Consider the following 26,139-nt stretch of genomic DNA (forward strand, 5'->3'; position numbering starts at 1 on the left):
AAAGAGGAAAATGGATGCCAGAGAGGGGCAGGGAAGAGCCTGAGGACACACAGCAAGCCTGGGACTTCAGAGGCAGTGACATGTAGGCCAAAGAGCCAACCAGAGCTTCAAAGGACAGCATGTGATCACTTACCCGAGGCCCTCGTGCACCAGGAGGTCCAGGTAGCCCAGGCAGCCCAGGGGGACCCTGAAGAGAAAGTAAGAATACAGTGTCAGACGGTGCCACGTGGCAGCAAAGAATGAGCTCAAGCAGTCATTCAACAATCCTGTCCACAGCTCTGGGCATGGAAACCTCACGGCCAAGAAGAGGGCCCCCTGAGGTCTCTGCCCTAAGGAACTCATGCTCTTTGGGGCTTTCAGGCATTTCAGCTCCTGCTTCTCAGACTTTGAAGCCCTCATCTTTTATCACCTGGCTAACACACTAAGTCTGGGTATTACCTCCTCCAGGAAGCCTTCTTTGATCCCTTCCCAAGTTGGGTCACGTCCCCTCTTTTTTTCTATTTTAAAAACCACTATATTATTTGGGGAATTATCTGCTTAGAAGCCTGTCTCCCCCATCAGATCATGGTCTCCTCAAAGGAACTAATGGGATATGAGTCATCTCTCTATCCCCAGGGCTCAGCCAAATGTTTGATGAAATAAAACAGCAAGAGACCTCAGAGCTCAGCCAAGTTCTCTGCAGAGCCAGATCAGAGAAGGGACTTGGCCAAGGTCACTCCAAACATCTTTGCACCATGGAAAGGCAGCGTAGCACAGAGAGCAGAAGCACAGGCTTTTGAATCAGACAGAACTGGGTTCAAATCCCCATGCTTCCACTAACCAGTTGGGTTTGGGCAAGTTCCCGAACCAGCCTGTGCCTGTAAGATGGGGGCAATAATACTCTCCTCCTAGGATTATTTCAGGGATCATGTAAGAGATGGTAAAGTTGACCACAGTGCCTGGTACATAACTGGCACTCAGATGTTCTGTTCCACTGCCACAGCCTGGTCCAGCCTTCACCACCACTCCACGAGAACCTGCCACTGCCCCTCCTCTCATTGGTCTGTCTCCACTGCCTCCCCTCTCCAGGCCTCCTCCACACGCACAGCCTCATTGACCTTCCCAAGGCACCCCCCTGCTCAACAACATTTAATGGCTCCCTATTTCCCTCAAGAGAAAGGCCTAACCCTGAAGGTTGGCATTCAAGGAGCACCTGTCTGGCCTCAGTGTTTTTCCCTTCAGGCAGGAAGGGAGGCAGCCAAGCCTACTTACTAAACCGTGAGCTGAGCTTTGCTCAAATCCTGGTTTTACCACTTAGTAGCTGGGGATTCTGCTCATTTCCTTCCACCTGAATTTTAGATGCTCCCCTTTAAAATGGGTCCAACAGCTTCTGTCCCCACTACCCCGCAGGAGTGAATGAGAATTAACTGAATGCCCGAGGTGAAGAACTGAGCCTGAAGCCTTCGAAGGAAGCCAGGCTTTCGAGGATGTGCGAGGCCTGGGGAATGCATTTGTTTCAAACAACCATCAGTGAGATTCCAGGTTTCCTGCCCAGAGTTAAAATCGGTGTTGAAAACCCAGTACATTTTGGCTGGTAATTAATCCAGATCTCACGCTGGGCAGCCTCAGCTCACAGTTCTGGCCTGTGAACACCACGTGCTTGCTCATGCATGGATAAAAATCAGAAGAGAGATCCAGACAGGCAGATATGGGCACCAAGGCCCCACAATCACTGAGCAAGAGCCCCAGGGGGAGGAAGAAGAGGTTGCTGCATGACCTCAGGCAAGTCTCAGCCACCTCTGAGAATCCAGGTACCTCCCACCTGGGGCAGCCTTCCTTCCATCCAGAGCTGGGGCGGGAGGTGGTGCAAAGGATTGGATGGATGGTCTCTGGTCCTATGTTCAGTTCTACAGCTTTGGGGTTTGGGACTCTCTACCCCTTTCACTTCCCCAGCTGGCTTTGGTGGGAGCAGTAAAGAATGGTGTAAGACTGGGGGCCTGGGTTCACACCGGGAACCCCACTTACTAGCTGGGTGGTTGTAGGCAAGCTACTTCCAGTCTCTTAAGCCTTCATTTCTGTAATTGTAAAATGAGGATAATAATAGCACCTAGCCGACAGATAATCTGTAAAAAGTGCTAATCCTGGTGTCTGGCACACAGTCAATGCTCAAAAGATGTTAGCTGCTATTTCTGTTAAGCAAGCTCCTGGAACCTCCCCAACTCAAAATTTTAAGCCACCCTCCTTCACATCTGTTTTTGAGGAACAGAGAAAGATGTCTCTTACTAGAAGGGCCTTGTTGCCCCAATTGTGCCAGGGGATCCAGAATAAAAGGGAAATGCGGGGGCTAAGGCTAAGCATTGCTGTAGGTGTACCATGCCCTTCGAACAGAGAAGAAACCAGAGAGAAGCTCAGACAGGCAACGTGACTTGCCCAGTGCCACACAGCCAACAAGAGGCAGCACCTGGGTTCAATCCCAGGACCATTGGACTTGTTCTCCTACCCCGAGCAGCTTCCACACAGACAATCTTGGGCAGGTGTGTATCTGACTAAGTCTGTGACCTTGGGTGGGTCCCTTCCCCTCTGCAGCCATCTGTGAAATGAATATCCCAGAACCTTCCTGGCACTGGCATTTCCTGAGTTGCAGGGGGCCAGGATGGGGGGGGGAGGGTAATTTCCTCAGCTAGGTTATCAGGCAGGAGAGAGAAAGTGACATCATTCCCATCTCACAGAGGAGAAGCCCAAGGCCCAGGGGGGTGTGGCTTCTCCAGGGCTCCAGGGAGGGACAGGCTCTGTGGGGTGTAGCTCCCTCATGGACCCTGGTGGGGCCACAGCTACAGAGGCCTGGATACTCCCTTTTGGCATTTCTTCTGCCCCAGAAATGGGGGCATCCAGGCCGGAGTCTGACCTCATCCACACCATCTGCAGAGCAGACTCTAAGTGCCAGTCAGGTCCCACGGCTCAGCCTGGTGATGTCAGCCCACAGCCCAAATCCTTGACAAGGCAGCCCCAGCTCCAGCTCCAAGCCCAGCCAATCCCTCCGCTCCACCAACCTGGGCCACCCAGCCATCCAGCTCCAGCTGCAGGCCTGACCCTTCTCCACTCAGTGCTCACTTGTTTGCAGGCAAGGGAGGGCAGGCACCCCCTGCCCCTCTCCCCTGATCTGAGACCCTGCCTGTTCTCCATGCAGTGGAAAAACGCTGCCATTTCTTTCCAGGGCCTGAAGCCTGAGCGGGTGATTCTGGGATGATTCACGGGGCCGGGGTGGGATTTTCCACTCCACGCTGCAAACAACGGGGCCTCTGAGAGGACCCAGAGCTGAGGGGGAGGGGAGCGGGGGCTGCAAGGCTTGTCTGGAGGAGAAAGAGGCGATCTGGACTCCGGGTACATGCAGAGCCATGGAAACAACAAAGTAGCCCCCTCTGGGCTTCCCCAAGGGTCCTGGCCTCTGAGAGCCAGACCTAGGGGACCCCCCATCCCACGGAACAAGTCTACACTTGTGTCCAGCTCCAACAGCTGGCCTGCCAGGCCTTGCAGAAAGAAGTAAGTCCTGGCTGGTATCTCCCTGGCAGGGAGAGGTTTTAAAGGCCTGGTCTCTGGAAGTCTGGAGTCCAGTCCTGAGTGTGCTGCTGACTGCCATGTGACCCTGAGCAATGACCTTTTGGACTCAGGGCCTCTGCTCTGTGCCTGTAGCCTGATGGGTGTAGGCAGGGGGTCTCAAGGGACTTCCCACCTCTGACAGTCTGAGCTCATGGTTATTCCCAAGAAACAGCCCACAGGGCACAGAGCCTTCCCCAGTCTCTGTCCTCGGGAGGGACCTGCTGCGGTGGAGCTTCTCAGTGCGAATATAGCTCTGCACAGCCTTGAACAAGCTTCTTCCTCTCCCTGTGCCTCCAGACCTCAGTTTGTGCAGCTGTGAAAGGGTGATGTAGTACCCATCTTCTGAGACAACTGTGTATGCTCTGATTATTCTCCATTTGCTCCCTGGATCATTCTGTGCCCTGGACGCTGACCTCTGCAGACTACACCCCCAGGCTTCCTTGCCTTTGGGCTGTGGCTGGGTTTGGCCAATGGGCAAGAGAGTGCAGAGTAGGAGAGAGGACAGGGTGTTTCCTCTCCCTGCTCCCTCCCTGCCATGCTGTAGTTTGGAAGCAGCTGTGCCCTTGTATGGCTCCAGCTCCTGTTGGGAGACCCCAGCTCAAGATTCTGGTAACCCTTTTCCATCCCTTGGTACCTTCAGGTCTTGGCATGGTAAAAGTTTCCTGCTGCCTTTCCTAGAAGACTCCACACGCTTCACCAACCTTTTGGTTCCTTTGATGCTGCCCACACCTCTGTAAATAGTGTCTATCTTGAATTCTTCCCAGGTACCCTAGTCCCTGCCTAGAGTTGACTGATAAAGCATGCAAACTGCTTAGCACAAGGTCTGGCACACAGTGCTCAAAAATGATACGGTAAAGACAAAGCAAATACTCCTCCATTCTCCTGAGTTCTAGATGATGATGGTGTAAAGAATGAATTTTCCAAGACCTAGCCCCAGTTTCTAACCACCAAAAGTATGAAGGCCCTGGAGACACCAAGAGATGCCCCTCCTGCTATGCTCTGGGGTGGGGCTACCAGGGAAAAAACAAGCAAATGAAAACAACCCAGGAAGCTTTGAGAGATGCCAGGGGTGCAGAGGGGGAAAAAGTGGAGGCAGTCCTGCCCAGAGCCTCTCCTACCAGATAACGTGTGTCCCCATCCTCTCATTCATCTAGGCTCTCGAGCTATCCCTTCTCCAACAACTAGTCCCATGTCAGTGAGTATTTGCACAACACAGCTCTCCAAGCAAATGTGAGATTGTGCCCAAATCGTCCTTGTATTCTTAGTGCAACAATGTCCCTGCCTCAACACCCACCATCAGTGCATAATCACAGCCACAGCAATCCACTTGGACCCAGGCTCTAGTGCTGGGTGCTTTCTGTCCCTCATCTCACCGAATGGACACAGAAACCCTGGAAGGGAAGGTGATATCTTATCCCCACTTTACAGAGCCAGAAACAGGCTCAGAGAGGTTAAGTGACTCATCAAAGGTCACACAGCACCAGGCACCTCAAAGGCACTCAATCAACAAGTGTGCAAAGAATGAATGGATTACCCAGCCTCCTCATTCCCCTGGCAGGCGAGTTCTGTGGAACCTCAAGGAGCCTGGCCTGGGAGTCAGGACAACCTGGTTTTTGTAAGGATCAAATTCCATCATTCATCTCACAGACAGTCATAGAGCATCTGCTGTGGGCCAGGCCCTCAGCCGGGTCTCCCCAAAATGACACTTGCAAAAAGTGCAAGCATACGCAAATGCCAGCAGCCTGATCATGAATAAATAAAGCCTTGACTCGCCTCCTCCCAGGCGTGGGGCTTCTGTGCAGCTTCTGTGAGCTTCTGTGAACCGCGGCCTCCCCGCCCCAACTCACCCAGGGCCAAGCTCAGCTTTTCCATACTCCCCCTTCCTGGAGCTCCCACAGAGCTCCCTTGCTCAGCAGCTACAACTCCTGGCAGGCTTCAGCCCAGACTCTGTCTCAGCTTCTGCCAGTCGGTCTCATGCCCCCCACCAAACCATGCAGAACAGGTCCACACAGACACAGCCCCTGCAGCCCTCTCAGGCACTGCAAGTTCCCACGGTCATTTCTAAGGAGAGAGGAAGAAATTTCCCCAAAGCCACTCAGCAAAACGACATTAGATAGCTAAACTGGCTTCCTCTCTATGAGATCTTTATATGCAAATTCTCAGGTCATTCTCCCAGCATAGGAGGTGGGAGGATTATTATCTTACATTCTGCAGAAACTGAGGCTCAGAGGGGATCAGAGTCACAGAGCTAGTAAGGGGTAGACTCAGGATTTGAACCCAGGTCTGTGTGGCCCCAGATGGGGACAATTAAGCCCTGTGCCCCAAGCAGCACAGCTTCTGCTCTGCTGAGCTTAGATCTTGAACATATAAGGGAGTTGGGGAAGATAAGAGAGGACAGAAAGGGTGGGAGTTCACTTCACCACTGCTCAAAGATGCCACATCCACTGTGCTATTCTGGTGTCCAATGAAAAAGAATGATCAGTTTGCCACCAGCCACACACTGGACAAAGATTCTAGCAGCTTCTTTGTTCCTATTGAGGTGGGGGGAGGGTGGGGAAAAAGGACAGCATGAGGCAGGGATGCCCCAGGGCAGGTCGATGTCCTCCCTCGTGCCCTCAGCAGGCAGGGCTGGAGAAGCAGGAAGAGCCTCAGCCCTGGCTGGAAGTCAGGGACCTGGGTGTGCATCCCAACTCCTTCAGGAACATGCCAGGTGCCCTTGGCCAAGTCCTTTGTCTCTCCAAGCCCTGTTCGCTCATCTGTGGGGCAGGGATTAGCACAAACATCCTGCCCTCTTCAACTAGTTTCCATGAGGTCCTAATGGGAAATGCCATGCCTGTGGCAGTAGCTCATAAACTTGACAGGTTATCAAAACAGAAGATGCTTTAGACATTGAGCTCTTCCTTTGCAACCAGGGAGAGGGCCTGACTCCTCTCTGAAACCACAAGTCTCCCAGCCCTGAGGCCCAGAGCCTCGGAATGGACACTTAGGGGGTTGGAATGGAATGTGCTGGTCTTGGAGTCCAGAGTCTGGGATGTAAACTCTGACTCTGCCACCTACATGCTGTGTGACCTTGGGCAAGTCTTAGCCCTCTCTGGGCAGTCTCCTGTCTCCACACCTGCCTAATGAGGAGGGCTGAACTTACACATCTGTCTACTGCTCAGGCTGACTCTAGCGCCTTCTTTGATGACAGGGAAGTTCAAGGAGATTTGGCAGGAGGCCTCACCTCCTGCTGACCCTCACCTCCTGCTGGCCCCAAGCCCCACGGAAAAAGGCAGATCCTACTCCCTAAAAAACTGCTCCTGCTCCAGATCTGCTTGCCTGGACATGCCCTTCCCCTCTCTCCACACCACACACAGCCTTGGGAGGGAGGGCTGGACCCCTCCACTTGGCCGGGATGTGCCGTGGGGCCAGGGTTGAGACCGTGGACCTCACCACCCTCAGTCAGAGGGGACAATTCACCCCCTTTGACCCCACAGTCAGTGAGCCCATCACACACACAACTTGAGAAGTTGAGCTATCAGAGCCCAAAGATACTTGGTGCCAGAGTTGGTCTGGGTACCCTGGAGGGGTGAAAAGTCTACCTCATTCTTTCCTCAGGGAAATGGTGTCTCCCAAATCTCTGCACTGCCAATTTTAGAACATGGAACCTGAGCAGAACATTGACATAATTGCAAAGCAATGCATACAATTTCCTTAAGTTCTGCAATATGGTTATAATAAAAGTGGACTCTCAGTCCCCTTGGAGACAGGCTGCATAAATATTATTCCTAATGATTATTAAAACTCATTAAATGTGTTTGTAAGGCCTGGGAATTCCCAGCATCTGTCACTGTCTCCAAATTGTAGGGAGCCCTAACCCCAAACACAGAGCCCAGTGGGAGACCCGGCTCTGGGCAGGAAGGAGGGAGGCCAAAACATGGTGGTCATTTCCAAGGCAGGAGGAGAACAGAACAGAGGCCTGAGCCTTCTGGAAACTCCATCCCATCATTCCCCACCCGGAGGAATTGGCCTCCAGCTGTGGGAAGGTCGTTGCCCCTGGAGACGGTCCCAGGCAAGCCGGAGCCATCGACCCTGAGACCATCTCCTGCACATGAAATGTTCTTTCTTTTCCCTTTCCTTGTTCCTTCTGGCCCAGGCTAACCTTCCTCATCCCAAACTCCTCTATCAGGGGCCACAAATCAAATGCCTACAGGTACCAGCCAAGAGGTAACATAACTGGGTGGAAAGACTGATTGGAAGTCTCCGTTGCGACAGGAGGGACAAGGATAGATGGGAGTGGGCTTGTCCTGTCTAAAGGGGTGGCCCAAGGGCCATGCATTTCCCACTTTGCAAGAGAAGCTGGTTGCTGAGTCTTTTATAAGAAATCGCTCACATTTTTTAAATGTTAGTAACTTAACAGATTTTTTTTTTTTAAGAATACTGCATGGGCCAAACAAAACATATCAGGGCTACCCCATGAAGGACCTTTGTCCACAGCTCCCGGACAAGCCAATAGGCCAGAGGGAGCCGCGCTCCATGAGTCAGGAGAGCTGGGCTTGGAGGCTGCTCAGCCGCTCACTCTGAGTGGCCTGGGGCCAGTCAGTTAATGGCTTTCCTTGGACCTCTGCAGTTGGGTTAGCAAAGAATGACCTTGGACCTGGGCCGACCAAAGCCCAGGGGTGCTCTTCACCTGAGGGTGACCTCCAGACCTCAATCTGTCCCACTGGATCATGAATCTGCAGCAGGATGTGTAGTAATGGAGACGGCAGAGCCCCAGGATCGGGGCCTGGGTTCCAGCTCCTGGCCTGAGGTGCTCCTTTCCTCCTGCCCCTACCAGGGGCAACCACTTGACCAAACTGCCCCACAGTCCCTCACTCAAGCTCCAAACAGCATGCAGACCCCACCCAGTCTTACCGGCAAACCACAGTCTCCCTTGGGCCCTGGAGGCCCCATCAGCAGGGGGAAAGGTGTGGGTCCCACCAGGTGGAAGAACGGATAGCCACTGCTTGTGGGCCGGGGGCTCGAGGACAGGAACTGCGCTGGGGCCAACACCAGGGCCGGGGTGGTCTGCTGACTGGGCTGGGACTGTCTGGGGGCTGGATCGTTCAATGGGACATCCCTAGATGGCTTTCCCGGTCTGAGAGGGATGGGCTTCTGGGGGCTGCTCTTGGGTACATCTTTCTTTGTGGCTTCTGATCCAGTGGGTTTCTTGCTTCCAGGAGGGGATGAACCAAGAGCAAGCATGGGAGGTGCCGTGCTGGGAGTCCTGGTGGCTGAGGCTGGAGACACTGCTGTGGCTGGTGGCCGAGCAGCCCTGGTAGAGCCAGGACTGGGGGCAGGAGATGGGAGCAAAACAGTGGACGGGGGAGGTTTGTGGGGGCTGGTGTGGGCAGAGGCCAGCTTACTGGCATGACTGGTCATCTTGGCCTCAGTCAGGGCTACTGTGGGAATAGGCTTTTTAGAGGAGCTGGAAATGGGAGATAGGGGCCAGGCGCTGGGTGGTGGAGTTCTGGGTGTTACGGGGTTCCTCTGGACCGGCTTCACCGTGGGATGGGAGATTTTGGCAGAAACTGGGCGGGAAGTGGGCAGCACCGGTTTCTGAGTGGGTGGGGCTGACTTTGTGAATGAACGTGGAGCTGTTGTCTGGGTAGGATGGGGGCTTTTGATGGGGGCTGAAGGCTTCGTGGGGAAACTTTTGGGGATTTTGATGGCTGTGATCTTCCGCAATGTCAGGGCAGCTGCAGGGCGAAGAGGTCTGGCAGAGTCAGCTGGAGAGGCCGGGGGCAAGGGGGACAGTGCTTTCCTGGCTGACAACTTGGCAGGTGGCAGTGGGGTCCAGGCTGGGCCTCCTGCTGCAATATGCTGGGGAGGGTCTGTGGGGCTAGTCCTGAGGGGCTTGGCAGGTGTAGCAGGTGCCACAGTCACCCTGGGCCGCCTGCCTGCTGGCTGTGACCCCAGGGCTGGTATGGCAGTGGTCAGGTTCTCCAGGCCTATCAGGGTGAGGTCGGTCTGGAAGGTGAAGAGGGGTCCCAGCTGGGGCCGGTACATGTCAGCCTGTCCGCATTGCTTTCTCAGGTGGGCACAGTAATTGTGAGCGACCTGCGTCACGGGGTAGATACTGAACTGGCACAGGGCACCTTCAAACTGGACCGCATGAGGGCTCATCTTTCCAAAGAGGAAAGAGCCCTCGGGGTCGAGTGTGGGGTCCCTGTGGAAAGGCAGTGGGACAGGCACCCGGTGCTGCCCGCAGGCCGTCACCAGAGTGACTGTGCGGCTGCGGAGCTCCAGGGCCAGGTGGTGCCAGCGGCCGTCGTGCATGTCGAGGTCAAAGGCCACAGAGCGCCGGGGCCCCAGGTGGACGACCATCTTGCCAGGGAGGAACTGCAGGCCCAGCTGCAGCTTGTGCTTCCGGCTGCGGACGGCAAAGAGGAAGGCATGGTTCACCCGGTGGGAGCAGAGGCTCAGCACCAGCGCCAGCTCTGTGCCCAGGGCGGCAGGAAGGACAGCGGCCGTGGGGGCCTGGAGCCGGGCCCGCTGCGTAAAGATGAAGCCCGACTGGAACGGAATGACTCCCGGGGGTGCAGGGCTCCAGCCGCCCCCTGCCTTTGTCCAGCTGAGGCCCAGCCGCTGGAGGACGTCCACATCTGAGAGGGAGGGAAGAGGGAAGAGGACACAGTCAGGGCCTGCTCCAGCCCCAGACCCCTCTAGGTGCACAGGCAGTGTGGACAGTCCACCCGCAGCCACCTGGATATCTGTTCCCTTCAGCTCAAAGTAGCGCTGCCCGTGGTGCTGGCTGAGAGTGCAGTGTTGGGACATCCAGCGGGGACTGCAACCCTTTGTCTGGCTGCATGATGTTGCACATCATGGTTAAGAGCACAGACTCTGGAGCCAAACGTCCTGGGTTTAAATCCCAGCTCTGCTACTTACTAACCCTGTGACTTTAGTGCTTCAGTGTCCCCATCTTCTAAATGGGATAATAATAAAATCAATCTCAGGATGTTGTGGTGATGATGTATGAATACACTTTTTAAAGCGTCTAGCACAAAATAAGCACTTTCAAATAGCTACTAATGCTAAAAATAATGATAATCACTGAATGCTAGTGCTCAGAGTGTTAGCAGCTGTCCAATAGTGACTTGTCATACCACTTTTCTCTACCTCAAAAGATACCTCTTCCAGGAAGCAGTCCCAGGAGTGAGGGACCAGCGAATGGACGTGTCACCAAAGCTTAGTAAGGATGTTCAGGGGCCTGACTGATTTCACCACCTCCTCAGGAACTCACCCAGTCCCCTTACCACCCTTGAGATCTCTCTGGCCAGAGCAGGCTGGGGAAGCCGCTATCTGCTGCCAGAAAGGAGATAACATTTCTGCTAATTCCTCCTCCCTGTGTGGCTCTTGAGGGAGCAAAGAAAATAATCAAGGCACCCCTACAACCTCTGTCCTCTAGCGAGGCGTTCGGACAGCTGACCACAGTCTGGCCAGGTCACATCTACCCAGTGATTACAACAGCGGGGCTTGCCAGAGCAAAAGGAGACTTCCAGTGCTTATGGAAAGGCCTCCTGACCTTGCGTCTCCCAGGTCACTTGACACCCTTTCTTGGCTGAGCTGCCATCCTCTGCAGAGGTGGCCTCCCCAGCCCCGGAGAGGCTGCCTCTGGAATTGGGGTCTGGATCAGATCCTCAGTGCCCCTCTCGTGAGCTCAGCAAACTAGCCCCTGAGTGTTAAATACTCTCCCTACCAGCTGGTGCCAAGGCTGTGCTGGGGACTGAACACAGCACTTGGCACTTAGTAGGCCCTCTGTCGACAACTGTGAGATAGATGGACAGATGGATGGGCCACTGGGATACACTGAGAACCTGGGTGCTGGCAACATAGCACAACAGTTCCATAGCAGGCTCTGGAGTCAGAAGGCCAAGATGAAGAGGAGGACAAGACCACCCGCGACTCTGGACTCTGGGCCTCAGGTCCCCCTGCTGTAAAACAGCGCTATGAAGACTGCCTACATCACAGGTTTGCTGGCAGGGTGAAAAGGCCATCTTCTCACCACCCTCACCTAAGCTCGAGTCTCTTCCTGACCCTTGGGTCTCTATTTCCCTGCCTATAAGAGGAGGCAGCAGAACCAGATCTTGTCATGGCACAAAGTGTTAATAACATCCTACAAATTCTGTAGCTCCAGGTTGCTGTTTCAGGTTGGCTTGGATTGAACACCCTTATTCTTCCCTAGGGCCCAGGAGTCTTTTGTTTCACTTCAAATTCCTCCTTCCCCTCCTTTCTCCCACCTCTGCCTGTCCCTAGGTTCTAAGCTAAAATAAACTACTGCTTAAGGATCCCCTTAGTAGCAGTAATCTCATATGTTTTCATCATTGACACTCTCTTATTATGCTGAAATACTATTCACTATAAACCACTTAAAAACAGGAGGAGCCACTTGGTTGGGGAAGAGGTGGGGCAGGAAGCCACTTGTTCCCCTTCCCCTAGCCCTATCTCTGACATCCCCTTGAGTCCCTAGGCCTGTCCCCATGACTCCCCACACACAAGCTACAGACACTCTCACTTGCTCAGGGGGAATCACAACTGGCCAGGCCAGGCGGCACGGATGAGGTTTCCCTTGTCACCCTCTCTGAGTGGGCTTCAAAGCTGACGACCAGCAAGTCTCCTGGCATCCTCTGAAGACCATCTGCAGCTAAGGAGCAAAGCCTCAAATTCTGTTACCTGGAGCTGCCATGAGTCTCTGACCACTGTGAGCCCCATGGGAGATAGGGAACGACTGTTCTTGCCCATTCTTTTCAGGTTAATAAAATAATTAACAATAAGAACTAATACTTATTGAGCACTTAATATACATTGAGTGCTTTGCATGCATTATCTCACTTGATTCTCTCAACAGTCTATGAATTTATTATCCAGCTTTACAGATGAGGTTCAGAAAATTAGATATAATAACTTGCTCACGGGTCGGCCTATGGCTCACTCGAGAGAGTGTGGTGCTGATAACACCAAGGCCACGGGTTCGGATCCCATATATGGATGGCCGGTTAGCTCACCGGGTAAGCGTGGTGCTGACAACACCAAACCAAGGCTTAAGATCCCCTTACCGGTCATCTTTAAAAAAAAAAAATTAAAAATTAAAAAAATAAATAAATAACTTGCTCAAAGTCATGCAGCTTATAGAAGGCACAGCTGGGGTTTGACCGAGGCCACCTGCCCCCCAGGGTCTTTGTTCTTAGCCACTATGCTAATACTGCTCTGGAGCCTCCCAGGCTCTCTAAAAGGCAGGGTGGGGACACACCCACAATCCCATCAGGGTGAAGAGATAGGGGACAGGGAATGAATTCAGCCCAATGCCAAGATGGAAGGACCGGGCCAGCTGGCCTCAGCAAGCTCCTTTATTACATAAACCTGGATCCACGCAGCTCCAGCCTCTCCCCAACCTCGCCCCCCCCACCCCACCCCCAGTGCCTGACTCAGGACTCTGGACAGCTGTTCACCTACTTTGTGGGGGAAACGGCAAGCTTGGAAAATATGACATTTGCACAAAATGTTGCCAAGCAGCAGAAGCCTCTTCCGGGCATGGCCCTCTCCTCCCAGGGGCCCAATCCCTGCCTGGTGGCCAGGTCAGGCCATGGGGACACCCAAGTGCCCGGCTGCCAGCCCCAGCACACAGGCCAAGCCTGGGGAAGGGGGGAAGGGTGGCTATTTCAAGAGGCGTTGTGGCTGCTTGACAAACAGATGTGGGAGAAGTTCCAGTTTCCTTGGGCAGCTGTGCAGCCAGCCCACTGCTGCCCTGGCCCCCTGGACAGCTCCTCAGGGACAGGAGGGAAAAGCAGGATCTCACGGGAAGGGGAGAGTGGATCCCAGGCTGGGTCAGCAACAATTGTGGCTTTTAGTGCCTCCTCTCAGCAGTCCTTAGAGCGCCCATCGGACAAATAGGGACAACTGAGGCTTACTGAACCAAAATGACTCATTCAAATTCTGTGCCTGGCAGGAAGGCAAGGATCACCCTTTCACACTGCATTGAGTCCTTCCTACCCCTTACAACACTCCAAATGTGATTCTTTCAAGCTCAGAGAGAATTTGCCAATGACCAGCTCCATTCTACTGATGGAAAAACTGAGGCAGTGAGTTCCACTTAGAAGCACAGATATCTCCTACTCCTGAGTTCTCTCACCCTTTCTGTCCTCCTCTATTTCCCCCTGGACAAAGAGAAGAGAGGATTACCTTCAGGAGCTCCTTGGGTGGCAGCCAGGTGACAGGCAAAGGAGACTAAGATCCAGGCGAAGAGAAACCCCCTAGAGACCAGGAAACACAAGCAGACGTGGCATCAGCTTCCTCCCCTGGCACCCATATCCGGCTAAAGGAGCCAGGCGTGGATCACCCAGCCCCAGTCTCACCCGTGCGGCCCAGTGGGAAGCAGGAGGCTCAGTGCAGGCTCCAGGCCCCATCAGAGCAGCCCACACTCCCAGGCCTCCAGGCACAGCCTCTCGAGCAGCACCTGCCTGCACGGTACAAACACAACCTCACTTTTCACAGGTTGATAAACCAAGGTCACAGGGCAGGAAGCAGTGGGCAGGAAGCCCTGTCCCAGCATCAGGAGATCCAAGATCCAGCTCAAAATCTGGTGCTTGACTCTCTGGGCCTCAGTCTCCCCATCTGTACTATCACCTCATGATCTTGAGACCTTTCCCAAAGTCCCAGTCAATGGGCAGCAGAGCCAGGACTGAAAGGTCAGCAGAAAGACCAGACAGTCTGCTTGGATAACCAGTCTCCTCAAAGGACGGAGAGAGAAGATCGCTTAACCAGGACAGGTACTGTGCTAAGGCAGCTGTCTACCTGGCTTGATGCTGATGGAAAATGGGAGGAGAGAAAACAGAGGAGAGGAGGGGGAGTCGGGCAGACCCAGGTGCAAACATTGCTTACCAGCTGTGTGACCCCAGATGAGTCACTCACCCTCCCTGAGCTGGTCTTGTCCTCTACAACATAGGCTGACACTCCCTATCTTGCAGACCAGGTGTGAGGATTAAATAAGGGCTCTGCCTGGAGCCAGCCACAAAAGTGCTCCCTAGGCAGTCCCCACATTGTGGGGCCAGGCAGGGTTAAACCTCTGCCCATCGGCTCCTGCCAAGATGGGCAGAGGCAACGATCTGATTTCACCTTCCTGTGGGAGCAGCCACCAGTGACACCAGAAGCCACCTGGGGCATCTGATCCCCAAGCGGGCAGAGGGGAGGGCAGCACGTGGCCAGAGACAGCCGGGATGTAGGCAGAGAGAGCTGCGCCAGGTGGGTGGTGAGGACTAAAGCTGAGACAGACAGGCCCAGATCCATTTCCAAGAGGAAAGCTAGGGTGGTGTGCTTCAAGGGATCACGTAATCCAGGAAACCCGTCTGGCAGGGTTGATATCCGGAGCCGCAGGTTCTTCCCAGGCTTCCTGGGCTCCTTGGAGGACAAGCTCACACACTCTGTCAGCTTCTCCAATTTTCAAATTTAATAGCAATTATGATCAATAGCAGTTAGGACTTGGGCACTGTGAAAGACGCTAGTGGTTACCTACCCTCAGCCATCGCTCCTTCCTGCTGATCATGTAGGATACTGGATGAATTTGGATGTGTCTAAGCCAATCCTGGGAATTTCATTTGTTAAGCCAATTAGGCATGTATACATGACCAAAATGTGGCAATGAGATGTGAGGGATGCCTGTCAGTGACCCTGGGAAAGTGTTTCAGAGGGTCGCCTCTATATGTTGTTGATTGAGGACATACTGCTTGGAGCTGCTGCAGCCATTCTGCACACATGAGGTAACACGCCCCATGAGCATGTGAGGACGGCAGAATAGAAAAATAGTACATATTTAATGACACTGTTGAGATGCTAAATTAACCAACCCTGGTACTGCTCTTCCTTGGGGCCTCTTGATATGGTGAGAATAACCCCTTATTGTTTAAATCATGTTGAGTTGGGTTTTCAGTTACTCACAGCATAAGGCAAACTAGCTGAAACGGCACTAGGATGCTGACAATGGCCTCTCGAAAGCCTTCTCCAGCTTCTGGGCCTTTGCACATGCTGCTCCCATCATCTAGACACTACTCCTTTGCCTGGTCACTTCTTACACATCTGTTAGATCCCAGCTCGGGTGTCACCAGCTATAGCCCATTGCACATACCTCACCACAGTGCATACCACATGTATGTTCATTGTCTGTTTTCCTGTCTATTTCCCTTTCTAGACTAAGTCCTTGAAGGGCAAGGACATCTGTCTCATTTATTCTTGTATTCCTAGCAGCTGGCAGGCACATAATAAGCACCCGATATATTATTGCAGGATGATGAATATTATCTGGTATTATAGGACTCTGAACTGTTTTTTTTTTTTTTTAAATATGACCGGTAAGGGGATCTTAATGCTTGACTTGGTGTTGTCAGCACCACACTCTCGCAAGTGAGCTACGTGGCCATCCCTATATAGGGATCTGAACCCGTGGCCTTGGTGTTATTAGCACCACACTCTCCCAAGTGAGCCACGGGCCGGCCCTAGGACTCTGAACTTTTTAAAGTATCTTCCCAAAGCCTTAACTCCCCAGCTCTGATTTTTTTTCCAGGATTGCTCCTGAATAATCCTTTGTCCCTCCTCATCCTCTCCAATCTGCTGCCATTGCTGTGAGAATGCCATTTTCACAGGGCCAGTCCCTCAGCTCACCATGGATAATGACTAAAGGTTAGAGTGCCAAGCTGTCCTGCGTTGCCTGGAGAGAAGGGCAGGGCTGACCCTTCTGGAATGACCTGCCCACTTGAAGCAAATGCAGCCTCATGGGCCTTGGAAAGAAATAATAGGCAGCATTGTTCAATTTGACAAATGGGAAAAAATGGAGGCTCAGGGAGGGCAGGTACTTCCTCCTCAAGGTCACCGTGGGCAGGTTCTGGGTTCACAATTCTTCAGTACTATTTCCCACTTCCACCAGGGAGATACTCCAGGAAACTGTGGCCAGATATATTGGGGAAGAGCTGTCTCCTGCATCCCAGTCTTGAGAGTTCCCAAAGCACAACTGCATGCCAAAGGCTCTGAGAAGTCCTGCAATAAAGGAATGGACTGTACTTTGTCATTCAGCAGTCCCCAGATTTAGAGGACCACAAAATTCATTTTTCATGACCAAAGTTCAGGAGAAAGAAGACTCACAGGAATCAGAATCTTCTCTTCAATTAAGCTTCCTAATACCATGGCTTCTAACTAGAGAAGTTCAGCCCTGAAGGCCTATTACAAAAGTATTCACGCCGCATTCATTTACCTTTAACAAACTCAGCTGACCCTGTTGTACCTGGATTTTGTATGCACTTGACCCATAAACTTCCCAAGTACAGTCCAAGTGGGAAAGGTCCTTCAAGATCATGTAGGGGTCAGATTCTAGTTCCATTGCCTCTTTGAAGAGATGGACAACTGAAGCCCAGAGAAGGGAAGTGACTTGTCCAAAGCCACACAGTGCTTTGACTCTACCACTTAACAGACAGTGCTTTTCATTTGACTTGTCTCCCATGGAGAAGAAATTGGAGACTTGCAGGGACTTCGTACTTGCCAAAGACCAGAGTCCCAGCCTTCACCAACAGGAACAGAGATGTAGCCCGTGGAGCCAAGGAACCATCTAAGTAAGTTCCAGGCCTGGAAAGTTGGCTCCCGTAGGAGGCCCTGCCGATTCTTTTGCTCCCGTTCCAATCCTGTTTAGGCTACTGCTAATAACGTTTAGTGCCTGCACTGGCTCAGGGCTTTGTTCTTCCAGACTTCTGTTTTCACCACTGCCTCTTGGGCCTTGGCTCAGCAAACCCGGGGCTTCAGAATGTCAGGAAGACCAGAGCACAGAGGCCAGGGAGGGCAAGAGGCAGCCGAAACGGGAGCCACAAGGAAAGGAGCCTTGGAAACACAGCCTGGTCACACAGCCCTCCAAGAAGGGAACCCAGGTGTTCCTAAGCCCTGCAAAAGGCCCTCTGCCAGTGCACCAAATGTGCCTATTCCTGGACAAATAGGCCACCAGAACCTGTAGCCTGTTTGAATGGTTTTTCTTCCATCCTTGTTACCTAGGAACACACAGGACTCAGAGACTCACACACATCAGCTTGAACATTCACTGAGAACTCAGGGCTGAGACAAAGGTCACAGAAACAGACAAGGCAGGCAGCCCTGTGGGCACCAGGCTTAGCTGTTCTGCCATGGGGTAAACTGGGAAGGGAGCTGGTTGGGAACCACAGAATACAGAGTAGCTAAGGGGGTAAACCTATCCCACCTGCCTCCAGGGACCAGCCAGACCCCATGCCCAGACGGCCACACCCAGGGTCCTTTCTTCACACCTTACACCTCCTCCATGGGAACACAGACAGGTCATCTGTCTGGACAGGATGCAGCCCAGAACTTTCCCATTGACTCACAGACCCATTCAAGATGAAGTGAATAATAATACAAATCACAGCTGCTGTTTATTGAGCACTTACTACTTGCCAGGGACTGTTCTAAGCCCTTTTAAGCATGGTCCCACTAATCCTCAAAAACCCCACTAGCTGGGAATGAAGATGCCCATTTTGTGGATGAGAAAAATGAGAAGCAGAAAGGCAAGTGGCTTGCCCAAGCTCACAGGGCAGCGTCAGGTTTCAAACTCAAGTCTGCCTTATTGCAAGGCTCACACTCCTTCTGCTCTGCAACCTGCCTCCCACTGACGTGAGTGCCTGAGTGTTTAGCTGCCGTCCTCCACCACCAATTTGTGTGGCACTGCCCTGTGCCATGCCACAACATAGGGGTATCAAGAAGGTCCCTGGATGCAGAGATCGGGGAGAGAATATGCAAACAAAGCAACATGGGGAGTACAGTGTGCTCAGAAAGCAACAGAGAAAATGGGTTGCATTTCCAGGGCAGGCCCCTTCCAGCCCACCACTAGGGGGGCTGACGGCTGTGGAGGGACAGCAGGGCATGTGAAAGCACAAGGGAGGGAGAATGTTCTAAGTCCAGGGAAGAAAGGCAAGGCAAGCAGGGGCCAGGGGCGTGCCCCACAGGCAGTGTCACGGAGCTTGGTCTGGCAAGAGGGGTTGGGGAGCAAAGCTGGAAAGCATGTTGGAGCCAAAGGGCACAGGACCCAGGCAATGCAGTGGCCAGGGAGGCAGGGAGGTGGGAGAAGGCAGAGGCTGGGCCTTAAAGCAGCGTGACTGCCACTTGCCCACAACTTGGGCCCCACTGTGGGGTGCTCGCCTGGCACCACTTTTCTGTCCAACCACTGGCATCTGCCCTGGCACAGGGTCTTCTGGAGAAAATGAGTCAGCAGTGTGTTCACTGGTGTCTGTGTGTGTGCGTGTGTGTTGTGGTGGGGGTGCAGGGGAATCTCAACCAGCCAGCTTTTTCCAAGACATGGAGAAGAAGGGGGGGGCATCATCCCCCTGATTCCAGCTCAGCGGGGGCAGGGCATGATGGGGGAGGGCGGAGCTACACTCCTGACCAGCCTCTTGGGAGTGTCCCGGGGGTCCCAAGGGCAGGACAGAAACAGGGTGAGTCCAGAGCCTGAGCCACAGTCACAGGGCCAGGAGGGGCTGCTCCCATCCTGGCCGGCTCCCCCACACACCCACACTCAGTGCTGTGCTCTTGCACGCGCTCACTGTCTCTTACGACTCCTACACAACACCCTGGGAATCCCATCCTGTGGGTCCCAGCTCTGCCCAGCCCCTCTTTGGAGATTCTCTGCCCCTCTCCTGCCCTGGGTGTCCCTAGGTGACCCATCTGTACAATGGGGCTCTTTAGGTGATCTCTAGGGCCCTTTCTGCTCTGACACGCTGGCTCTGGTTTTTTTCTCTCTCACACGCGGGAAAGGGATAGGAACTGAGCGCTTCCCGGGAGAAGGTGGGAAACACTGAGACACAGACCCAGGCAGACTCGCTCGCACACACGCGGAGACTTCCAGAAACGCAGGGACGTGCAGAGCCACACAGACACTGAGACAGGAGCAGGACTGAAATCTGGAGACCCTGAAACTTGCCGACAGTTTCACAAGAACAGATGGCAACTGAGCGTACAGACTCAGGAGCTGCAGACACCGAGACACCGGAACCACCCCCGAACACACCGAGAGAGCCCAAACCGAAGACCCCCTCCTCTCCCGCGCCTCCGAAAAGCCCCCCTCTGTCCCCCGCCAGCCGCTCCAGGCGCCACCACCCGCTCCCACCCCCTATCCCCGGGCTGGCTCTGCACGGACCCTCCCCAGCTGGGCCCCCGCCCCAGCGGGACCGGGCAGCCCAGCCAGGCGCGGCACGGCGGGCAGCGTTCGCCGGGCCGGGCCGGAGGCGCAGCAGCCCCTGTTAACCCTTGGCGTCCCGCCTCGCGGGGGCGCAGGAAGGGACAGGAAGCTGACGTTTCCCTGGAAGAGTCCGGCGCGCCGGGGGAATCCCAGCCCCGCCGGAGACCGGAGCAGCAGGAAGCTGGGGAGGGGGCATCCCCGAGCTCGTACTCACCCCCCGCGCGCTGCTGCCGCTTCTGTGCCTCGGGCCCCCCGCGCCGATCCCGCTCCCATGGCAGGCCCTTACTTCATGCTCCCGAGCCCGGGGGGCAAGTGTGGGCGCGCCCCATGGGGCCGCCAGCCCCCCGCCCCGCCGCGCCAGGCCGGCTCAGAGCGCGCGGTCCCCGCGCCCCCAGCGCAGCCCCGCGCCCAGGGGCGCCGGAGCAGGCAGGCAGCGCGGCCGGGGCCCCGCGGGCGCCCGCGCCAGGCCCATGGTCCCAGGAGTCCGGGCGCCGCGCTCGCCCCTGCCTCTCTCCTGCTCTGCTTCCACCGAAAAGGAAGAAGAAGCGAGGGGGAAAGAGAGAGAGGGAGATGATCAAACTTTTGGAGGCGGGCTGCTGGCCGTCCCCGGAGGCAGAGCAAGGCCGGGCGAGGGCGCGCGGAGGGCGGTGGAAGCTGCCTCCCCGCTGGCCTGGGGGAGGAGAGGAAAAGGAAGGATTTGGGGGAAATGAAGGCGATTTAAAGTCTCGGCCCGCGGCGGCTCTCCACCTTCCCTCCTCCTCCCCGCGCCAGGACGCCCTCTGCTGCCCCCTGCTGCCCCCTGCCGGCCGCAGCCGGGAACACAGCCTCGGCCGGCCCACGACAGCCCCGCTGGGACACCCGCCCCCTTCCCCCGTGTAAAGATGGGGAAAGAGATTCAGTGAGGAAGGAGTTGCCAAAGGCTGCACAATGATGGATCACAGTTCTGAGATTAGGCACTTCTGATTGTGAGTCTGGGGTTCCTCCAATGGGGGGTGGGGTGGGGGGTGGAGAGGGAAAGGGGACGGATTCTACTCCTGAAAGGAACCCAGAGCTCTAGGGACAGCGCTGGGACCAGGACTTGGTATCCAGACTCCTACGACAACCAGTGTCCTAATCCACACCCTCCACCGAAAAGACTGTGGTCTCAGATTCGGATCGCCTGGGAGAATGTGGTGGGTGGGCTTGTTAAATGTTCGTAGCCTCCTCTCTTCCCTCTCCCTTCAGGCATGAATGGGAACTTAACACACACCCCCACCCTTTACCGCCAGAAGACCAAAGACTCCCTCGGATCCCGCGTTGGAGCGCGGAGCTGCACACCTTGACCCGCCATAAATCCCCGGGTAAATTCTCACACCTACAACCCCAGTCCAGCCCTGGGACTATAGCCCCGCTCCGCCTCCACCTTCACGACTCGTTCACCGGCAAACAGACTCTCACACTCACTGACGCACACACACACTCAGACATCCACACTCAGACACACGCTCACAGTCACTGACATTCACAAGCACGCTCTCTTCCTGGGTTCACACGAAACACATCCTCGGATGTCTGGACTCGGGCGCACACTCGGACTCTAGACATGCAGATGCATGCACACGAGTGCTTACACATTCAGAAATGCACACAATCCTGGCCAGATCCCCCTCGAAGTACACACCTGTGCGCACACCGTGCATAATACCCTCATGTGCACGGTGCAACACACGTTGCTTACACACCCCAAGCGCACACACTCACGTGCACACATCCCCCACGTGCACACAGCTCTCCGCGAGTTCCCACCGCATGCGTGCGCACACACACTCACTTCCCACGCATGTACCCACCTCCCCATACGCGTGCACCTTTACGCACACAGTCCAGTACTCCCAGCGCTCCGGGAGCCCCCGGGCACTTACTGGGTCCATAAGTGCGAGGCTGGCCGGTCGGTCCTTCCTCGGGCGCCTAACGGCATTTGTATTCATGGGTCCCCGCAGCCCCCGGCGAGGGCGCGGGGGCGGGGGTGCGAGGTCCCCTTTCCTAAACTCGGCCCGGGTGCGCGGAGCGCAGCGGCACCGGGAGGGGCATGGGCGCACGGGACTGTGCCGCCGGCCCGGTCCGCCTGCGCTCGAACTTCTGCCGCTCTGCGTCCTCGGGCTCCGGAGCGAGGTCTGGGCGCGGGGGGAGGTTCATAGGTGCAGGGGCCGCGGCGCCCGCCGGGCCTTTTGAAGTCTCCGCTGGGGGCGGGGAGGGGGCGCTGAAGGCGGCCTTTTAAACCGTGGCTGCATGCGGGTTCGGTTGAGTAAGGTGTCTGGTTTCAACAAACTTTAGGAAAAGTCCCAAGCCCGAGAGAGGGGAGGCGCGGGGGCGGGGGGCGGGGTGGGGGGAGCCGCATAGCTGTGCTCTGCTTCCTGCAGGGGGCAGAGCACCCCTGGCTGCCGGGAGCAGGCCCGGCGTGGTACTGGGGAACCGGCGGGCGGCTGGATGGCGCGTGGAGCCACCCCCCCACACACACATTTGAACCCATGCACCCCCCCACATTGAACCGCAGTTCCTAACCTCCGTGTGGACAAACCCCAGGGAGTGTAGGAACACTCCAAAACTGTGCACAAATTGTGCATGTTCGTGCATTCTTCCAGGGAAAGGAGCCTTGGGTTTTCAGATGTCCATGGCTCCAGAAGTTTGAGAACTCCCCCTCCAATCATAACTGATGTTTTTTGAGCCACATATTTCGTGTCAGGCGGATCCTGTCTTTAATTACATTTTTGATATTTTGTTCTTGGTGGATTTTTTTTTTTTTTTGCATTAATTTTGAAGTTTTGAAAATATTGCATTAAAGTACAGAGGTTTTGGTACCCCCCCTCCTTAGGCATTTAGCTCCATTACTTAATTTTCTTGGAGTCCTCCTAGTATTTTGCATCTTTACTCCTCTCACCTTAGTCAAGGTCCTGACCCTCAGTGTGCTAAGTGCCACTGTTTTGAGGGAGGCCCGTTATCATCTCCATTTACAGATAACAAAGACGAAATAAGCAGGTGGGAGGTAGAGGTGGGATTTGAATTCACATAGCCTGACTCCTGTCTTCTGCATCTTGCCATAATGATACAAATCTTAGCTTTTAAGAGGTTCTGGGCAGATCTCTGCAAGCCTTCCCAGTTTCATATCCTGCCTGCTGAGCTCTAGTTCTCTGATGACTACATCCAGTCTCCGGCAAGCTGGGCTTCTTCAAGGCCTCTGTCCATACAGTTTCCTCACGGGTTTTCCCTCTGCCCCGTTTCTGCCTGTTCACAATCTCTTTGTCCTTCTAGGTGCAGCTTAAAACTCCTTTGACTCTGGTTAGCTGCTCTGCCCTGCACCTGTATTGTAGCACACATCACATGGTGTTGTCATTGTCAGATCCAACTCTGTGTCCCCACTCCCAGTATGGAGCCTGGTATGCTATAAATCCTCAAACAATTGGTAATTTAAATGAGTTTTTGTTTGTTTGGGTTTTTGGGGATTATTTGTTTTTAACTCCTAAACGCTCTGGGGGAAAAGGGTCTGCCGCTATGGGGTTGGAGACAAAGAAATTTGCATGTGGTCCTGCCTTCCTTCTGGGCACATACATGTTTGTAATGTGGACAGAAGACATGCACAGCAACTTCAGGAAGGGAAGAGAATCTGGATGAGAAATATCAGACACCACCTCATCATGGAGAACCCCCTGAAATAGAATAAAGATAATACAAGGAGAATGTGATAGATGCTATCAAAGAGATGTGGCTCAACTGAATTGTCAAGCAGACTAAAGGATGGAGAGAAACCAAGGAAGGCTCCCAGGAGGAGGTGGCATTTGGATCCTGCAGGGTGCGTTGGATAAACATGCAGTCATAGAGGAGGGATATCTCCAGTCACAATAAGGCCAGGTGGGTGGGAGTGGATTTCAGGCAGGTTTTGAAGGAGAGAGGGGAGCTCAGTGGAGAAACTATCCAGTTCTCCCCACTGCACCGTGTGGGTGATGCCACATGACTCACTGGCCACAAAGCCACTTCCAGGCAAGGGGATGCATTTCCTCAAAGGACAGGCAGTGGGTCAGTGGCTGAGCACCAAGGCCTTTCCAAATCTCACCCACAAATCTGAGTATGCAATGGTCAGCACCAGGCAGCCCTGCTCCACAGAGAGCAGCCCAAAAGATCCATGGGAAATCCTTTGAGAGTCCAGAAGGATTGAGAGCGTCCCCTCCTAGAGCCCCACTCTCCCCATTTGTAAAATAGGTGCATCAAATGTGGTAATCTGCATGGGCCCCTTGAGCTTGGGAGTATATTATTCAACAATAAATTCAATGCAGCAAGGGATTATTGATGGCTAACTGTATTTTGCTAAGTTGGAAGGGAAATGAGGTTCATGGCCTTCCAGGAGCTCTTGGTTGTCTGGAAAGAGGAGACATGGTCACTGATAAGAATTCCAGGGAAGGAGACTTGTTCCTACCTCTTTCTGCTACATAGGTTCGTGGCACAGAGCTAGTGACTGGGCATGAAAAGATCTGATGGGAGGTGGGTCTGGAAGACACAGAACCGTTGCCCACCCTATAAAGGGAACAGCCTTAGAGGTCCATCTCTGTGACACAGGAAACAATAAACCTAGGAACTGGGTGGACAATGACTGCCAGGCTTATGTAGACATTTCAGGGATGATGAAGAAGATGGACTTCTGACCTGCTGGGTACTTTCGGGGACACATAATTTGCCCCCTGACAAAACAGATCCATCATAGACCCATTGCTCTCTGAGGCACAGATGCCTTGAGAGAAGCTGTTGATCTCAATAGCTTCAATGGTGGACATACAGTAGGTGCTCAATAAGTGTTTACAAATGAACCATTAGATAAAGTCTTAACCTGAAGGACAGAGGTTGCACACTGTCCGGGTGTCAATCCATACTGATTTATTCACCAAACTTCTACTGAGGACCCACTGTGTGCCAGGCTGTGCTTTCTGTTCTCAAAGTGCTATGGTCTGAGGAAGGAGGCCAGCAAGGATATAGACAGATGACACAGGTCAGGAAGTCCTGCCTCAAATCATGCTTGTTTAACTGGTACTGCAGAACTGGGAGGACAACTGGGGTTTCTCATACTATTCTGCAGTCTTCCCAATACCCTGCTCTGCTGAGCACACCAGGATGGGTCTTTCCTTCATATTTGGGTCCCACCCAGCATTAGCATAGGATATGCACACAATATACATCTAATAATAGAGTCACTCATTCCCCGGTCACTCAGCCAACAGGAAGATGCTGCCATGTGTCAGGCTCTGAGCTGGGCACTGGCCACAGCCAAGTCCAAGCTGTGGTCCCTGCTGGGAGGGGTTGCCATGTTTACTTTTTGACACCAGCACAAAGCACAATGCCTGGCACATAGGAAGCCCTCCATAAATGCTGAGTGAGTGGCAGAATGAATGAATGAATGAATACATGAATTAAAGTAACGTTCACCAGATTAGGCCAGGTTAGCTTCTCCTGCCGCCTGCTCCCTCTCACCCATCAACAAATATTTGTTGAGCACACGCCATATGGCCAGACCCAATTTTCGGTGCTGCAGATATACTAAGGAGCATAACACAAAACATCTGCCTTCACAGAGGAACAGATAATACACAAGCAAATCTGTTAGATGATGTCAGGTTGCCATGAGAGCTACAAAGACCCATAAGCAGGGAGTGGGGTAGGCAAATGATGGGCGGGGCTGTTTAAATAGAGTCAGCAGGTGAGGCTTCTCTCAGGAGGTGATATTTGAGCAGGAACCTGAAAGAAGCCAGGGAGTGAGCCAAGTTCGGAAGAGCCAGGGGTAACAAGTGCAATGACAGCAGGAATACCTGCTGACCTTCAAGTCCTGCAGTCCTTGACCAGTATGTAGAGCACACGTTCCCTGAGGGCAGGGGCCGCTCTGCCCCCTCACTGCTGTGTTCCCAGCACTGAGGACAAAGCATTCAGTAAAGCCAATTGAATTGAATTACAGGCTGGAGACAGAAGAGCCTTCAATAGCATCCCCCCAACCCCCTCTAGGCAACGCCCGTCCTGCCCTCTCCCTAGGGGAGCTGGCTGGAGCCAACGCTGGCTGTCATCATGGCCCACTAGTCTCCCAGGGCTTGGACTCTGCCTGCAGGGCCACGTCACTCTGGCCTGGTGGCTGCCAAGACCCCAGAGACAGTCTCTCCACCAAGAGGAATGAGGACTGAGGCTAAGGAGGCTTCTGGGCCACTATCTGGGAGGGCAGCATCTTCTGGGTACATGGTCCCATTTTCTGGGCCATCTCTTCTGGGTCATTCTACCCCTCCCCAGTCTGGGTCGATTTCCTCAGGGCTGGGCCAGATGGTAGA

General features: G+C 54.0%; 1 protein-coding gene across 1 annotated transcript in view; it reads right to left on the reverse strand.

Moving 5' to 3' along the window:
• Nucleotides 1–20,080, reverse strand: part of COL27A1 (collagen type XXVII alpha 1 chain) — a 148,223-nt gene extending 128,143 nt beyond the window's left edge. Inside the window, exons 1-4 of the mRNA XM_063081986.1 lie at nucleotides 20,022–20,080; nucleotides 13,774–13,844; nucleotides 8,470–10,199; nucleotides 134–187 (exon numbers count right to left, since the gene is read on the reverse strand). Of these exons, the coding sequence (XP_062938056.1) occupies nucleotides 134–187; nucleotides 8,470–10,199; nucleotides 13,774–13,844; nucleotides 20,022–20,080 (1,914 nt within the window). The remainder of the gene's footprint in view (nucleotides 1–133; nucleotides 188–8,469; nucleotides 10,200–13,773; nucleotides 13,845–20,021) is intronic.
• Nucleotides 20,081–26,139: the final 6,059 nt, after the last annotated feature.

Source organism: Cynocephalus volans, chromosome 17 (assembly GCF_027409185.1).
Source record: "Cynocephalus volans isolate mCynVol1 chromosome 17, mCynVol1.pri, whole genome shotgun sequence".
NCBI classification, from domain to species: Eukaryota; Metazoa; Chordata; class Mammalia; order Dermoptera; family Cynocephalidae; genus Cynocephalus; species Cynocephalus volans.